The 18,611-nt window shown below is 36.6% G+C and overlaps 1 protein-coding gene across 1 annotated transcript in view; it reads right to left on the reverse strand.

Moving 5' to 3' along the window:
• The window catches only part of podxl2 (podocalyxin-like 2), a 29,909-nt gene extending 14,564 nt beyond the window's left edge, over window positions 1-15,345 (reverse strand). Inside the window, exons 1-4 of the mRNA XM_060858731.1 lie at window positions 14,967-15,345; window positions 6,914-7,207; window positions 2,977-3,638; window positions 2,007-2,081 (exon numbers count right to left, since the gene is read on the reverse strand). Of these exons, the coding sequence (XP_060714714.1) occupies window positions 2,007-2,081; window positions 2,977-3,638; window positions 6,914-7,207; window positions 14,967-15,000 (1,065 nt within the window). The 5' untranslated portion in view covers window positions 15,001-15,345. The remainder of the gene's footprint in view (window positions 1-2,006; window positions 2,082-2,976; window positions 3,639-6,913; window positions 7,208-14,966) is intronic.
• Window positions 15,346-18,611: the final 3,266 nt, after the last annotated feature.

Raw genomic sequence — 18,611 nt, forward strand, 5'->3', positions numbered from 1 at the left:
ATGGGTGTTCCAGATGACTTCTAATTGCTGGGAGCACACAGGAGCCCACAGTCCAAATATGTCAATATCCTGATGCCAGGAGCTATAAGATGTGACAAGGCCAATTGTATGCATCTTGAAATCACCTTAGCTGCTACAAAGAAGCTGAAGTCAACATTCATAAACCAGTCTTGTGGCTGCACAGCTTTACCTTCCTGTTCTTCAGTAAACCTTACAACGTGTCAGATCTGAAACTGAACAGGCATTTAAAGCCTTTGTATAATATGAAACTTTCTGTACTGTGTCTGTATGTTTCTTATGTTCTATAAAGCTGCTTTGAGACAATTTCCATTGTTAAAAGAACTATACAAATACATTTGAATTTGAATTTCTCTCCTCTGTCACTGCCAACAGGACCCAGGAATCTGACATAGTCTCGCTCCAGTGATTGACAAAATCACCAGCCAAGCATATGCCTTTACATTGCAGTCAACGGATGGCAGGGTTAGACACAGCATTCTTAAAATGGTCAACCCAGTAAACAGACACTTACTGCAAAAGTCCTGTCACATTAGCTACCCACTTGGCAGCACGTTGGCAATGGGGACAATCCAACCCAAAAGTAGAAAAGCAGACAAAATGCTGCTGACCAGCTAAAGCCAAAAATAACTGGCTCTGCCATTAAGAGTGTGTGGTACGTCAAGGGAGTACCCAAGTATCAAGTATATAGACAACAGCAAGAAGGAAAAAGGGAATGTCATAGGATGGTGTTATTTATGTACATACTGTGCCATACATATTTAGGTAAATTTGGCACCTGTAATGGAGCCTTTAGGCAGAGTAGTGAGCAGTGAGTGTGATGTAGAATTGAGCAGCAGTGCAAAAAAGACGTGGTGCCTTATTTCACATGACTCAAAGGAAGCATGTGCTAGTATCATAGCAGAGACCTAGGTAGTGGGTGAGGACTGGCAAATGAGTAACTCGGGAGAAAATAGGGTCATTTTTTTCATAGAAAAATATTAGTTTAAAAATATCTACATGTTCTAAATAAATTGTGAAGATTGACCAACTTGGCTTAATTAAATAATTTGCATTATCATTGGTTATCTTAATACAAATTTTTCATATTGCACCACAATTTATACACTGCATGTAGGTGTGCATTTTCATATGCATTCTGTACGAGAATGCTGTGTCTAACAGACAGTTTTTGTTTCTTGCTGAAGAAACAATGCTGTCAGCATGTTAGTTAAGGCACAGACATTCCCAGTAGTTCTAAAAGCAGATGCATAATATGAACAATGGCTAAAACACCCCATCAGGAACAGTACAATATAACTGCATAAAGATGAACACAAACCTCCAGATCATTATGTGTAAAGCATGCACATGTCCTCTGTCTTTTAAGTCAATTTGAATCTCTAGTCTAGTGGCTGTCAATTGTCAAGACTGTGTTGCAGATGCTGACTCAACAAAGTACTCCAGTGCACTAAACAGATTACCTGAAAAAAAAAAAAAATCAGTAGCGGAGCAGACCAGCATGTAATTAATTAACTCACGTTTTCGAAACATCAGTCACCGGTGTTTCGGTAGCAGATTCGCTGTTAAGCTTATCCATCAAATAAACATACTAAACATAAAATAATCATAAACATTAAAAGGTAACTGTTGATGTGATTCAGACATGTTAGTCACTAATCTGATCATTTGTAAGCAAGAAAGTCTATGTAACAGAACCACAAATTTTAGTTAATTTCCCTGATCTAGTAGTAAGGAGACAAGATGGATGGCTTAAACTTGTGTGTCATATATCATCACGTCAACCACATGCCGAGTTAATCCTTTCGGTCAGAAGCCACCATGATTTACTGTCATAAGGTAAGCCTGTGTTTTTCACTCTCCTAAATAAGACACTCCAAAAGGCTTATTCAGGATTCAAAAACCCCAACAAAACAAAAGAAGGATATATAGAAAAAACAGAAATTTCCAAATGAACAAAATTTGAAAAGGGCAAGACGGGAACTTACGCAATCATAATCCTCTGACATGTTGAGGATGACATAGCCTTTTCCTGCCAGATCACTCCAGTCAACACAAATTACCTAGAAAAAAAGACAGAATGCAAGGAAAAGTGACAGATGGGAGTTAGATGTGTCACTGGAAGGGATTTCTCACAATTATAGTGAATAATTTAAAATAATTAGCACCATTCATTACAGACAGACAGTATGATCAAAAGATTAAAATGTCAAGATATGTCAGGAGAAATGGTACAATGTGCCTCATTAAATCCATTTAGCTAATAAAGAAAGGACAGAAATGCATCTTATTCCTTTTAAAATGGCTGTGTTTCAGATAATGTACAGTAAAACTAGGGGAAAATATGTGAATTGCTTTTTACTTCGAGTGTTTGTTTTAAAAGTTTATAAAATGGCATGAACTCTACATAATAAAAGAAAACTAATGTTAGGTTAGGTTTCTTGTTACTATGAGCAGAATTTGTTGCAAACAATTCAGCTACCTACAAAGAACAACTGATACAAGTTTGCTTGGGTTTCTGTTTTCATTATTATTTACATTTTAACATAACATTAAAGCTCTGCTGAATCCAATTATTATGTAATTGCATGTTGTTTTATTTACTAAAAACTTTCTAAAATTTCTATTTGCATGCCAACGCAATACTAATATCTATCTATCTATCTATCTATCTATCTATCTATCTATCTATCTATCTATCTATCTATCTATCTATCTATCCCTTACACCCACCCATCCATCCATCCATCCTTCCACCTACCCAACCATTCATATGCCCTTCTATCTCTTCACCCATCCATTCAACTCTCCACAAACCCATCCATTCAACAAGCCAACAATCCAACCTTCCACTCACCCATTCATCCATCAATCCTCCTACTAATCCTTCCCATCCATCCACTCAAAAAACCTATCCATCACCCCAACTATCCACCCATCATCCCTCCATCTCTCTACCTGAACTGCTTCTTGGGAACCATGCAGGTCTGTCTCTGACAAATAATCAGTGCCTCCATGACGGAGTTCAGACTCCTCGGATTCCTCCTCCTCCTCCTCTGCTTCCTGCCAGGTTGTCTCAGTGAAGGCCACAATAGGTGTGTCCAAATCTGCTGATGAAGGTGGCTTCCAAACATCTACCTCCTGTCCATCTATCTCAGTTGGGAATGCCACAACCTCCTCAAATTCATCCTGTTCCTCTGAGTCATTCTGGTGGGAATCATCAGGATGTAAGGGCACTTGGCTAGGGAACATCCCTATTTCTGGAATGGTAGGTGCCTGGGTGAGGATGTTCTCACTTCCATCATCAAAGTCCTCCTTAGGGCTGTCAGCACCAGCTGTGGACTCAGACAGTGGGCTGATTGGGCCAAAGAACCCAGCCATTAATTCAGTGATAGAGGAGTGTGTGTCGGTAACAGAGGAGTGTATAAGCGGTCCTGCAGCTGTGGTAGACACTGGAGAGGAAGAATGAGCTGGAAAACCACTGGCCTCAAATTCCCTCTGCCATTGTTCTGGGTCTGAAGATTTAACCTCAGGAAGGAAGAAAGATGAGGAGAAATTAAGCTTCTTGGGAGCCTTGCGAAGTGTGAGAGACGAAGGACGATTGGAGGATGGATTATAACCTGAGAGAGGACATGGGAAAAAGGAGTTGTGTATATTGTGTTCATATACTTGTCAGGCAACTGTCATTCATTCTGTGTAATGGTATTCTAATAAAATAAAAAAAACAGAACAGATTATAAAGGAGAATTATAAAGGAAATGAATATGGATGGACGGATGGATGGATGGATGGATGGATGGATGGATGGATGGGGAGTTACCGTGTACTATACTATATTGGACTGTTAATTCCCTTGCCACAATCCAATGTTACATGGAGTATGATTAGTCACAGCAGTATAAATGTCTGCAGTAAAGCAAACCAGGTTTCATACACTGAGAAATTATTTTATATCAACATTGGCATTATACCTTCAAAATAGGTGTGCACAGTAAGATTATTCCACATATTTATGACAACACCAGTACCAGACGAAATAAATGGGCTATCAGTCATGAGGCAAAAAAATAAATAAATAAAATAAAAATAAAAAAAACATAAAAATACAATATACATTTTTTCATCTTGGACTGTGGATTATACTTTTCATTTCGTGAAACCAAGTACAACAGCACCAAAGGTAAAAACTCACAGAATAATATAAAATGGAGAGTGGGGCTGATTTCTTTCTAGCCCAGTTTATAGATTCACACAGCCTATCAGTGACAGTCCTGTAATATATTTGCACTTATAGCTTCATGGAGATATACAATAGTGGGTATAAAAGACATGAACTAAGTGTATTACTTTATCAGTCACAGATTTTTCAAAATTCTGTTGGAGAACCTAGAAGTAAATAGTACAAGGTACAAATTAAACAAATGGACAAACAACACAACTGTAGATTTTATGCCAAAAATGAGTCCCCATGCTATAAGGATTAATCATAATGGTTTCCTTTTAGAGATGATGATGGTCAAACCTATAATTTCATTTATAATAACAATTATAAAAATACATGTATATTTTTTTAAAATAAGCTGACTGGGTTCTCAACACCAGTAACAATACTGTAAGATGAATATCCGACATTGAGCAATATTCGTGGTGAGAGGTTATGGTGGGGTGAAGAGGAAAATAAAAAGGTTGTCACTTTGAAACTGTATAAAACGCTGGTACACAATTGTTTTGTTTCAGATCATCTGCAGAGGCTTTCGTTAGGTCTAAATTAAATCTAATTTTTAGCATCCTAAACCACTTTCTGTCTTTGGTATTATTATTCTCTGACTAGCAAGACTTTCCACAGTATTCTCCATTCACCACTCATCACTGGATATCTGGTGTACAGCACTGTTTTATATGCTTTCTTTTTCTCTCACAGATCTCTTTATCTTACACACACAAACACACACACACACACACACACACACACAGTTTATACTGGAAAGAATTTTGACAGAATGAGTGCCTCTGTGGAAACCACCTTTACAGGGCAAACATGTCGGCTAAAAATATCTTCTTTTTTTAATCCCACGTCTTGGCAAGCCTTGATAATGTAGCTGTGTTCTAAGTTTCATCCTTACTTCCAAAACTATCTATCAAATATAAGAATGAATATCAGTACTGTTTAAACCATTTAAATGGAAGAATCCTTCTCAGAATTTAGTGAGGGACGAGAAAGTTTTCATCACTCTTGAAAGCCTAGCAGGAAGTAGAACAATCGTAATTATAAAGTCCAAAAAACATTTTAGCACAAATGTTCACTAGGCTAATTGCTGTTTTGACATTCAGGCAATATTCTGGGATAAGGACTGTCAGCTCAAGATGGAGATTCGTCAGATGAATGACAGTTATGAGACCATTTATGCTAATACTGATGAGTCATGCTACAATATGACACACTTCTTTAGCTGCATAGAGAAATGGGCTAGAAATGCTTTACATGGCTTACCTAAGAACTGACTTCAATATGAGGGTTATACAATTTTAAACACCCATAAAACATTCCGACACGTCCGCACGACATCCCTGTGAACTTAGTTTTCTTTGATGTAATGAACTGTCTATTTTTAATACAGAAAGTACTAATCTAGTATTGTGTTATTCTAATATTATATACACATGCCCAGACATGCAGGGATATATTTGGGTCCATGAGTAGGGAGCTGTTAATGTGCCCATTAATATTACAAGTACGAATGTGTATGTAACGTAAAAGGCATTTTAAACATAGTTAAAGTATCCTTCAGAATACCCTTTAGGTATTAGGGTTAGGGTTATGCAGGATAAAACAGAATGTGGGCCGACTAAAACTAAATCATTTATCACATAAAACATTTTAAAATAATTTTTACATTCATTCAACATCTCATGCTTGAAAGGTCCTACTCCACGAGTCATTCTTATAGTTCATGAAAAACATACATTTTAATACCAACGAATGTCCCAAAATATTCAAATCCCACTACATGAATTATTCCACAAGTTGCTTGTTTAACAGGAAGTTGCATCATCTCTATTTCCTAAAGGTCATAGAAAGACAAAACGTCCACTCTTGCTTTTTCCCATGTTTTAATAATATTATGAAATAGACCGGCTGAGGCCACTTTAAAAGTACATCCCTGTAAACTTTGCTGTATAATTATATATTGAGATAAAGAAAATGAAAAAATGAAATGAAAAAAAATTATTTAAAGTAATCAGAAATGCATTAATCTCATCATAAATATCATTAGCATAGATGCTAGATAGCATAGATGCTCATGTATTTGCTAACTCTATGCTAATTATCTCTTGTTATTATCTTGCTAATTAAGTCTTGTTATTTACACTGCCATGAAAAGAATGAAATGCAGCCATTGTACACCGAAGATGTGGTAAAGATGAGATATTATTGCCAAAGTTGGGTTAACAGATATTTGTATGATTAAGTACATGTTTCCTTTGTTTCTATGTTAAAATTATTTTTTAAAGAGTTACACGTGTTAAGTGGCACCTCCAACATTATATCATGTTTATCAGCGCTATAGGTCCGTGATTTAAACAGAATTACTCAACAGTCCAAGTTGTAGTGGAAGACACAGCATTCTAAGTCGCTTAACCATAAGCACTAGTGGAACTGTTGATTTTATTCAAGCTTCAAATTCAAATTTATGCCACATACACATGTAGTGAAATGCTTTCTTAAAAATATTGTAATAAAAAAACTATTCAAAATAGAATTTAGAAGTAAAATAAAATACAATGCATTTTGCTATACAATACAGTAGGAAGCTGTACAAGGAAAAATAAATAGACAAAATATGGGAAAATATAGCATACAGTGACTGATGTGGTGATAAGAATGATATGATACCTATCAAAGAATCTGCATCCAAACTGGAGTTGAGCTCTGCTTGAGCATCCAACTTCCGCAATGCCAAAGGACCCTTATTCTCCTCACTGTCTTCACTGAAGAACCCAGAAGTCTCCTGGGAACTTTCTACCAAACCAGACACGGCAGGATTTTCAGCATCCCGAAGCATACCATCATGTTCCTCCAGACCAACAGATACATCCGGGATGGATTGAAATGAAGCAGAGGAGCTGGACAGAGGTGTTGTACTGCCATTAAGCCCGTTAGTTATTGTGATGAGCATAAGAGAGGAGCCTGAGGAGAAAAGCACAAAATTAAGTTAGCTTAATGAAAAAATAAAACACAGTAATCCTGAAGCTTAACAAATTCTGGAAGACCTCCAGATGCAAGCAGACAGTCAGTAATAAGACAATCTTGCAAAAGTGATTACAGATTACATGCTATGAACCAATACTTATGAGCATTTGTGATTGCTTTCTTTGATTTTGATGTAGCTGTTGTTTGTGACATTTCAGAATAGTAGATACGCTTAAAGATAGGGTATAAAAAAGGGTGTTCTTCTATAAAGGCATTCAGAGATCTGTTATCACCAGTTAGCTGCTTGGATAGGAATTTGTATTCATAAATGTATTATAGCCATGACAATGAAAGTAAGGACACAGCCATACCAACAAGTGTTGACAGGCTAACCTACCCAGCAACACTTCTAGCACCAGCTGGCCCCTGACCACAGATGGCTCCATATCAGCTTAACTTGCCATTTGAGACATATCGCTTCTCACTTATAGTACAGGGTCACTGGGGGATTAGAGTTAGCATTAGCATTAGCAAATTAAAGGTGGAATTTGGTATACAGGCTACAGCTGCTCCTCTTCTATGATCCACCAGAACTGAGATATAAATTTAGTCCAAACCTCCAGATGGTGGCTTTTGTGCCAAATAAAACTGAAGTAATCTAAATAATAGCGTGGACATTTTACGGAACTCATGGAGTTCCCTGGAGGTGTGAGGCAAACGTGCTAACCAGTAAGCCACCGTGCCCAATGTCTTTGTGTTTATGTTATATAAATCGCTGACCATATAACAAATTAATCAGTCACAGATATGTAAATTTTACTCCTGTCTAACTAGTTTGGTAACAGTTAAATTGCTAACTAACTATTTACGTCTATACTACCTACAGAACCATCTAGTACAGCAGTAGTAAGAAATATTAAATTAGAGATAATAACTGAACTATTACCCCAATTTGAGATCCAATGTCTCATATTTATAATAATTTAATACGTGAAAACTCAGAATAGTCTTTTTAACTAGTTTCACTCAGTTCACAGAGTGTCGTCAAATCTGTATAGCTGTGAATGGCGCAAGTAGTAAATAAATTTAGCTTCTTACCTTTAAATGAGTTTTTGTAATTGATCAATCAACACAGACATTTCTATGTCAAATATACAATACTGATTATATTGATCATTGTTTGAGGTAAAAAATGTACATCACTCTTCATAGTTAATTCGCGAGCTTGTTACTATCAAATACTTCTGAGCTTCTATAGCCACAAGGTATGTTTATTACAACATTAGCATAGAGACTTATACTATATCCAGGGAGCTGAGAAACTGATAAGATTTACAGTACAACAGTGCTGCATGGAAGAAATCAAAATTGTATTTGTGCTTATATTTACGCTTATACTCCGGTATTTCTATACCAATAACAGTTCACCTATAGCAGAGCTATAAGCATGACGATTAACATTAAATTGATTGACTGATTCTACTATGCCACTGTAGTTGTAGAGGTGGGAGTCCAGCAAGCAGGTGGAGAAACTGAACAAGGAGCTTTCGCAGTATCTTTGCAGTTATTGGCAAGACCATAATAGTGAGTCCATTCAGAGCTAGCTAGGCTACCAACCATCACTATTCCCTTGAAACCTGACTCAAGGAGAGTTGCCAGTGGTTGACAAATGTTTTAAATGTAGTGGAAAGATATAGAAATCATCACGCTTTCAAATGGAGAGGGTTCCCAATACAGAGGACCCAGGCCAATCACCACCACAGGTACTACCAGGAGCGTGTGTATCCATTATCCACCCAAGATCTTCTGCTGTGACTACCATTCAAAAGCCTGTTTTTAAGCAACACTGGTTGATTCCAAAATATATTTAGGATGACATATAAACTTTAGTTTGCCATCCATGTGTCTTTCTCATTAGGTCTGTGTTTCCAGGCACAATGCAAGATGCTGTTCCCTTGAAAATAACACCATCACATCTCAGGGATTACAGAGCCTATGCCGTTGGAGACCTCAGTAGACGGGTCAGCTCCACTATTTAGTGGAGTGTTCAGGGGAGTTACTGTTCAGGGGAGTGCACCTGGGTCCATTCTGACAATGTTCTGGACCCCTTGCACCACCACTGCTCACATCACCTAGCACCACACAGTCTAGGTTGTTCATTTACTCATTGTTCTGTCACCCTATGAGTGGCTACTAGGTGCATGAAAAGTGGTAACAAACTCCAAGTCCCAGTAAACCATGCTGATAGCTTCACCCTTGATGTCTTGTGATGGTGCACTGTCTTGACCAAAATACTACCACCTACAGTTCATATTCTAGTGCATTAAGGATGCGATGTGTTGGGATCATGCACTCACTTTTTCCAAACCATCTTGCTCCATTATTTCCGTATGCCATGCATTCCTAGTCAATTTATATAAAGAATTCTCTGTTTAAGTCCTTTCTTTCTTGTCAGTTACAAGTTTAGATTCAGACTTTCAAATCCAGTTCTCAATTGTGTTTTGGGTTCATGTTTCATATGTGTTAGTTCATTCCCATCCTGTATCACATTTATACCTTGTGAATTGTAAATTCATGCACAAGTGCCTAGGTTCTGTCTCATTATAGCCAATTTAGGACACTCCTGGAACTCATTAGAGTGCCTTTCTCTTAGAAATAAAAGTGCTACATTTCCCCCATGTAACATATACATAGGATATTCTTAATGCTCAGATTGTTAAGGTGACAGCATATACTTTGGATAGTCTTTTTTATTGCAAACATGGCTTTTAACACAATACACTTGTGCATACACAGTTGCTTTCTCTGTTATATATATATATATATATATTGGGACTTTGAAGGCTGTCAATTTTTTTCTTCTTGCTTTTGTGTCTATGTTGTTGGGCTGTACATAAATGTAAAAATAAACACTGATTCCCCTGACCTCGATAGGTTACACGTCTGCACCGTGGTGTCTGTCTGACTTTGCAGCAGTGTGTAGGTGGCACTCTGGAGACTAAGCATAGAGGCTTGTACAGTATCCAGAGTTGCTGAATAACCAGTAAGACGAGAACAGTACTGCAGTAAAGAGATCTGAGACATTCCTTTTCAGTGTTTTTTTTATTTTTATTTTATTATTACAGGGAATGAGACCCACTTCACTTTATTTCACTTTAAAAAAAACAACCAGTGCTAAATCAATTGTATGGTAACTTAATTTGTGATGTTACAAATTATATTACAGGATACATCTTAAGGATTAGATTTGTAAAATGTTGTTGATCCCCCATAATCTTTCCTGGGCTATTGGTGAACATGGTTTTGGCCACCATTAGCTTCTAAGAATTTTCTAATTTTTTATTTACCCCTGTGCTTCTCAAAATGAATCCTTCATCTTTTCCAATCTAATCTGAGAACAGTCTTGTTTTATACATGACATGCAGTAAGATGTTGCAGTTTACTGCATATGTGATGTATGATATTTTACCAACCCTAAGACTTATTAGTTGTAGTCTTAGTAACTTTCCTTATCATTATAAGAGTAAGGAAAGGCCACAGTTTGAATATTATCTATCAATCAAATTGCACCAAGCTTTGCAGTTGTTTTCACGATAATCAAGACTTTATTTATGTCACGATTTAACGCTGACCTTAATTTAATATGAATTTAGATTATATTAAAATCCAACTAAAATGTCACTAATAGATTCATCATAGATATTGGAATGATATCATAAGTGAGGTGAATCAAATATTTCAATACGACTCAATATATGCATATATTAGGTATATTCCAGTAAAAAAAGTTATTATGCTATTTAAAAAATTATGCTATTTTTCAAGTGAAACATTAATAAAAAATATAACAACTGACCCAAAAATGTACTTTTTGCTTTTTAGATGAATCTAGTTTGGCATTTTTTTTTATGTTAAAAATAAATTATCATACAAGGCATGATTTTACTTGCAACCACACCCAGTTTCTACACAAATATGTCTGGCCTCTATCGTTTAATGCCTGTGAGGTTTGCTAACAATGTCCTTGTGTTCAATCTTCCAGAGCTTGCAGGTTTACCGACGTAGAAACACCATCCAGCTTTACTGCATTTCAAAGCTTTTCTGAGATGGGAGACCACCTGTACTAGGATTGCAGTGTCTGGGGAATAAGAAGCGTATGCTTAATCAGGCTGAGGTCAGTTGAATATATGAAATTCAAAAAGTAGGAGGAAGCTGAATGATTTTTTTTTTTTTAGGATTACTTATTAAAAGTAATCTTAAACTGAAAGGAAAACTTTATCCAAAAATCTTTTCCACTGGCATTCTCAAACTGATTCTGTCTCTCACACAAATAAACCCTATCATTATTTATTGACCTCCACTTTAGCTAAGTGAATATCAATAAATTATTATTTATTCAATAATTGCATGATGAACAGCATGCAATTATTATTGATTGAATCTCATAATAAAGTGGTTTCTTTACATAAGCCTTAATACCAAATAGAACAAAGTAAAGCAGTTAGGTTTAATTTAATCTGGATTAAATGAAAGCCGGGTTCTCCGTCCCAGTTTAAGCCTGTCCCTGGACCAAAAGCCACCGATTTTCCATCAAATGTTTAGCATGAGATTAAGGTTAATCCTGGGTCCAAGATCCTAGCTCTGGAGATTTTCTATAAAGAAGCTCACAGTAGCACAAAGTCTCCTTTCTTTTTGTAATCCCTGACTATGTTTGCCTGAATGAAAGTGGCACATGCAGTGGAGCCTTTTAGAAGCTGGCTTTAATTTCATGCCAGACACAACATGTCTGTTCTCCACCTGTTTCTTCTGCATGACAGCTGAGACGATTTTTACATTCTACTCTTGCACCAGGGGTGAAGGTATGCTTATGGATAGGGTCAAATGTGCATTCTGCATTTGTGACATACTCTCTTTATAGTCATACTAGATTAGTAGTATACTATACTAAGCTGCACTGAAAATAGTGATAACACTGAACCTACACAGCAAACTGGAGTTCAATATTCTGGAGTTAGATATAAACTTTGCCAAGTTTGGTCACTTTCTGACTTAGACTACAGCCAGTGTTTAAAGTTGCTCTAAATATTTTGGTGTTCATCTTTCCTCTGCCCGGCTCCGTTATCTTGGACTTTGTTGTGAGGAGGGTAAAAGTTTAATTCAAAAGGGAAAAAGTTTACTTTAATAAACAATTTTATGCTGTGAGGGATTTTCAGAGAATACAGCTCTTGTTTGGAAGTAGTAGCTCAGTGTTTAAGGCATTGCACTACTAATCTTTGTTGTTAGTTTGAATCCCAGGTCCACCAAGCTGCCTATTCTGGGCCCCTAAGTAAGGCCCTTAAACCTCAGTTGGTCAGTTGTGTAAATGTAAGTCACTCTGGATGATGGTTTCTACCAAATGCTGTAATTGTATTTGTGGGTTTGTTATTTTTGTAATTATTTTGGCCTGAAAGCATTTTAGTGTTTTGATTTTTTAAGACCATGAAAGGGTTATTATTTAAAAAAAAAAAAAAAACCCTAGTTAGGAGGTCAATTTTATTCTATATGTTAGTAGAATTTCAACTCCACAGGAGTTTAGTTTTAACTCCTGAAAAGAACTAAAATATCAACTCCCAGAAAAGAGTTAAATAGTAATAAATATTAATAAATAATTACGCCAGAATTTGCTGAGTAGCATATTGTTTAGCAATTTACATTTACATTAACAAAAGAATTAAGTCAAGATGTGGTTTCAGGGCTTTGTTTATACCAGACTACAGACTTGGTTAAGTAAAACAAAGCACTTTATATTTTGGTGAAAAATTGATACAAATTTTCACTGTAGTTAATCAGGTATGAATTGTGTAGTGTTGAATGGTGCTTCTTATGTTTTGTGCTAGCGCTATACAGCTAATGTAATTAATAAGCAATAGAATATTAAAATCGTTGCTGATGGTTTAGGATGTTGTACTATTTACTGTAACCTAGAAAAATTAATTGGGTAGCTAAATTGCGAATCACTATTGTACTTACAGCAAGTAAACCCTGCCTCTGAAAGTTTGATATTGCTGTAATGTGGATGAAATTTCAACAAACTTTTATAAAACACAAACAAACCAACAAAACATGAATGTTAGCTTGGCAATGCTTTTTGACGTTAAAATAAATTACGTTAAATTTGCTTAACACTATGGTTCCAACTCAGATATAATGATACCAAACTGTTCCACTGCATATTGCAGTGCTTATTATTATTTTATTTTATTTTATTTTATTTTGTTTACCACCGCAGAAACAAAGGAAAGGTTAATACTCTTACTTCTGAAGGTTTTGGGTTTTGTGGGTCTTTATTCAAGAAAGCATCCCACAATGCATTTCATTTTTGCTGGGTGTCTCCCATTTTGGACCCAAATTACTGTACACAAAAATGCTGATTGCATCGGACCTGAATTAGTTGTCTGCCTGCACCATGATCTCAGGCTGACTTTGCAGCAGCAGTGTGTAGGTGGAGGATGGAGATTTATAGTCTCTGGTCCAGGCTATGAGCTTTCTGCAGTGGTCATAAACATTAATGAATGAACAAAGTAGTGGATAAGGCTACAGGACGACTGGCACCTCTTGGTAGCGAGCCACAAAAACGTCTACCAGGATTACATTGGTGAGATTGATGTTTTGTTTTGGGTTTTTTTGCCCGGTAAAGCGGCTAAATATTCCTTTATTATTCACAGTTATACTCTAATACTTATAAATTCTAATACTTTCTTTAAAAATAAGGAAAAACAGATATTCTTCTTTTTCTGCTCGTGAACAGCATAAAGATGACTCATATCAGGTTGAAGGTAAGATGTGCAGCATAGCATTGCACAGAGACAGACAGGCAGGCAGTTTTCTGTTTTACCAACAGTCCGATTGTTTTGTTGGAATGTTTGCCAGAGCAGCCAAAACACAGCATGGCTTTTGACCAATGCAGTCTGTGAATAACGTCAGCCAAGTCTTCGGACTCAAAAACAAATCTGAGAATTTTTTTGCATCCCTGAGTAATAGTTTCTTAAACTCTTTCCAAAACAAAAAAAAACATACTATCCTGTACCTTGACAATGGGGTGGTGCATTCAAGAGATGCAAAGGCAACAGACTTTACCTTAAGGTAAATAACAGCAAAACTGTCACAAATCCACCATTTTTTTGTCAGCACACTATCAGACAGAAAAAAAGCCTACTAATATTTACCCGCTTGGATGGCACCCTGAAGGGCAGATCTATTGTACCTTTAGTAGGCCTATGTACACTATCTTATACCTAGAAAGTTGCATGTCATGCTTGATTTACTGAAAATGAAATACCATGAAATAAAATATATCCACATTTCCAGGGAAAGGATATATATTAAAGTTATAACCTATGTACCAGAAATGGTGCCTTCCCAGAGTGAAGAAAAGCTACAGTTTAGTACCATTTATTTCTTAGAGTAAAAGATGTACAAATAAAATATCTTCCAATGTATTTTACAGTCACTGTAACAAAAAAGGTTGCATAAAATATATATTAGAATATAACAATTCCTTCTCATTGAAGGCATATTTATGAGATTGATTTGGATGTATATACCTACATTGGCTATGTGTATATATGTAGACTAAGAAAAGCACAACCTGCATTTTGGTGATAGATATTATCCAAGCATAATGATCTGTATAAGATTCAAATTTCAAAGTGAAACTTGTAAAAGCCATAGCAAAGGATCAAAGCAGAAAAATCTGTATCAGATTGTTTGATCTTACCTATGATGAGGTGATGAAGAGGAGGAGCAGGCATGATTGCGCACACAACACCGGATGCACAATCAGAGAGAGATTTAGAAAGATATCCTTTGATACGCTGGTGCTTTCCTAATGCACTAAAAGCACAGCACTAAGGGACATGCTGTGCATCTGAAGGTGCGGGATGAAGATTAAAGGAGCGTCTGCAGCATCCCAGTGACCTCGATGTGCAAAAGCATGACTGCGCAAAGATTTCACAAAAAACACACTCGCATCTATCAAGACTTGTGAAAATTCTGGATTGCTCCAAAGCCTGCGGCTGGTATGCTTAAGTACAGGGGGTATATTCTGGATGATTTGCCCCTCCTTCGACGCTCTAATGTTGTGAGAAGTGCGCGTGAGTAGTGCTGGCCAAAGATTCAAAGAATCGACTCGCGAGATGAACCGACTCTTTAGAAATTACAACGTGCCGTTTGCTTTCGTTTGTTTGCTTTATATATATATATATATATATATATATATATATATATATATATATATATATATATATATATATATATATATATATTTTTTTTTTTTTTTTTTTCTTCCACTGTGTTAAAGTACCTATCTGTACGATGCTAAAAAAGAAAAAAAACATTACACGGTTATATGGTGTATTATTCTATATTATTTTTATATTATATTTCTTTTTTTAGACGCACATATAACGTTAATTACACAACTTGAGTGTAGGTTTAATTTTTTTTTTTTCAAACGTCGCCTATGATATTTCCTTTTAGTTATGAATCAGACGAATCGAACGGAATTCAATTCATTCGCGTTTGTTCAAACCGCTTTGTTCGAAAGAATCGATTCCGAGAAGTGAATCGGAATGTTCATCAATATTGAGATAGCTTTACGAGCCCGCATTGCACTATATGGACACGTACTTAGAAATTCTTAACTACTTGATGAAAAAAGGAATTTTTTTTCATGATCAATGTAGAACATCTTTAAGATCATTTACAGCAACCATCAGAAATGTATAAGTAATAAGTAATAAGTAAATAAGTAATAATAAACGTGTTATTAAACCACACGTGCGCCCCTTAACTCATACCTTGTTAAAGCACCTTTTGCTTCTAATTTCAGTTTTTATTGGGTTTTTTTTGGTTTTTTTAAGTCTCTGACTGGACTAGTCCAAAACTATTAGCTTCTTATTCTGAAGCCATTCCTTTGCTGGCCTGTATTTGTGCTAAGGGTTGTCATAAGAGCACATTCATTTTCATGCAGATTTCTTACCAAAATAGTCTGATATCCATGATTCCCCCTATTATTACTAGGGCTCCAGCTAAAGAGTCAAGTAGCTTTTATTGTCATGTGAACCATATATAGCTGTTGTAGTACACAGTGAAATGAGACCAGGGTGCTACATAAAACAAAGACAGAGCTATAAGGACTTAGTAAGTTAGTCCTAGATACATAAAGTGCATCTGTGCAACCTGGTGCAAACAGTGCAGGACAAGACAAACAAGACAGTGCAGGACAAAAGACACTGCAGGACAAGACAGACAAGACAGAAAGAGTGCAGGATAAAAGACAGAAAGACAGTGCAGGACAAAAGACAGAAAGACAGTGCAGGACAAAAGACAGTGCAGGACAAAAGACAGTGCAGGACAAAAGACTGAAAGACAGTGCAGGGCAAAAGACAGAAAGACAGTGCAGGGCAAAAGACAGAAAGACAGTGCAGGATAAAAGGCAGTGCAGGACAAAAGACTGAAAGACAGTGCAGGGCAAAAGACAGAAAGACAGTGCAGGGCAAAAGACAAGAAGACAGAAAGACAGTGCAGGACAAAAGACAAGAAGACAGAAAGACAGTGCAGGACAAAAGACAAGAAGACAGAAAGACCATGCAGGACAAAAGACAGGAAGACAGAAAGACAGTGCAGGACAAAAGACAGAAAGACAGTGCAGGACAAAAAATAAAAGACAATACATAAAAGACAATACACAAAAACAGTGCAGACCAGTGTAAATACTGTAAGTTCAATCAATATTATGTGTGCAGAAATACTAGAATAAAGTATTAGTATTATAGCAGCAGTTACATGAGGTAATGTAAAGCATTGTGCAAAACAGCAATCGACTGAAATGTGAGACAGCATGTGCAAAGAGCAAAAACAGTGTGCAAAACAGCAAGTAAACAGTTTGATGTAATGGTGCTATAGACATGGATATAAATTGGAAGAGTGAGAGAGAAGCAGCCCTGAAGATTGATGCTGACAACACCACTGCCATCACCACCACCACCAGGCTAGACACCCTTCCCCATAGCTCATGTGACATGTGAAGAATGAGATTGTTGTCAAATGCAGTGAGACCAGAACTTGCTAGACATTCATCTACCTACATTCATGTTGCTCCATGATGTCTTAGTCTTGTTAATTTGGGGGCAATTTTGGAGGTGATGCCACAGTGATGCCAAATTTGTCTACTTTCTGATATCCTTTACAATGTTCCATGCTTTATCTAATGATTTGTAAATTGTTTTGTATCCCTCTCCTGATCAGTACCTTTCAGCAGTGAAATCCAGTACATGCTTTATAAGCTCCTTCCAGACAACAACTTCAGCCGCCTGTTGAAACAGTTGATCTTGATTTGGGGTTAGTCAAAAATAATAGATACACGAGTCTAAATCTGACTGATTCATTCTGATCACATACCCCATTATAAAATAGTGTGCATACTTTTGTAACAGGTTAAAAAGATCTGATATGATTTCTAGTAGCTTCAAAACTTTTACATCAGAACAACTACTTTAGCATATTTTTATATCCAATGTATTTATTCTACTATGTTGTCTACATTGAGGAAACCTCATAATTCCACCACTATACTTTTCTTTAGTTGCTTAAAAAGCCTAGAACAGACCAAATAAAATTAATACCTGCTCAATAAGTCACAAATTATAAATAAAACATTACAATTTAGCCCAAAGGGGGCACGGTGGCTTAGTGGTTAGCACGTTCGCCTCACACCTCCAGGGTTGTGTGTGTGGAGTTTGCATGTTCTCCCCGTGGCTCGGGGGTTTCCTCCGGGTACTCCGGTTTCCTTCCCCGGTCCAAAGACATGCATGGTAGGTTGATTGGCATCTCTGGAAAATTGTCCGTAGTGTGTGATTGCGTGAGTGAATGAGTGTGTGTGTGCCCTGCGATGGGTTGGCACTCCGTCCAGGGTGTATCCTGCCTCGATGCCCGATGACGCCCCGTGACCCGAGGTAGTTCAGATAAGCAGTAGAAAATGAATGAATGAATGAATGAATTTAGCCCAAAACCTGTCAATTGTAACATGCTCTGAAGTGATGTACTGTAGGACAGAAGAAGGTGGAAAAAAAATTCAGGATTTGAAAATAAATTTAATTTTGTTACTTGCATACTTAATATTACTTATTATTATTATTATTATTGTTCTTAAATACATATTACTTTGGGGTATTTTACATTGAGTCTCATGGAAAAGGAGAAAAAAACTTTACTTATATTTTCTACGTACTGTTCACATTCATCTGCTGAATTTCTTCTTACATGTAGGTATTTATAAAGTTTTAAGACACCACTTGTATAATCGCAGTACTTTTTCAACCCATGGAAAAGAAAACACTAACCATGCACTCAGCTTTTTTTG

The sequence above is a fragment of the Tachysurus vachellii genome, chromosome 22, assembly GCF_030014155.1.
Source record: "Tachysurus vachellii isolate PV-2020 chromosome 22, HZAU_Pvac_v1, whole genome shotgun sequence".
Taxonomy (NCBI): domain Eukaryota; kingdom Metazoa; phylum Chordata; class Actinopteri; order Siluriformes; family Bagridae; genus Tachysurus; species Tachysurus vachellii.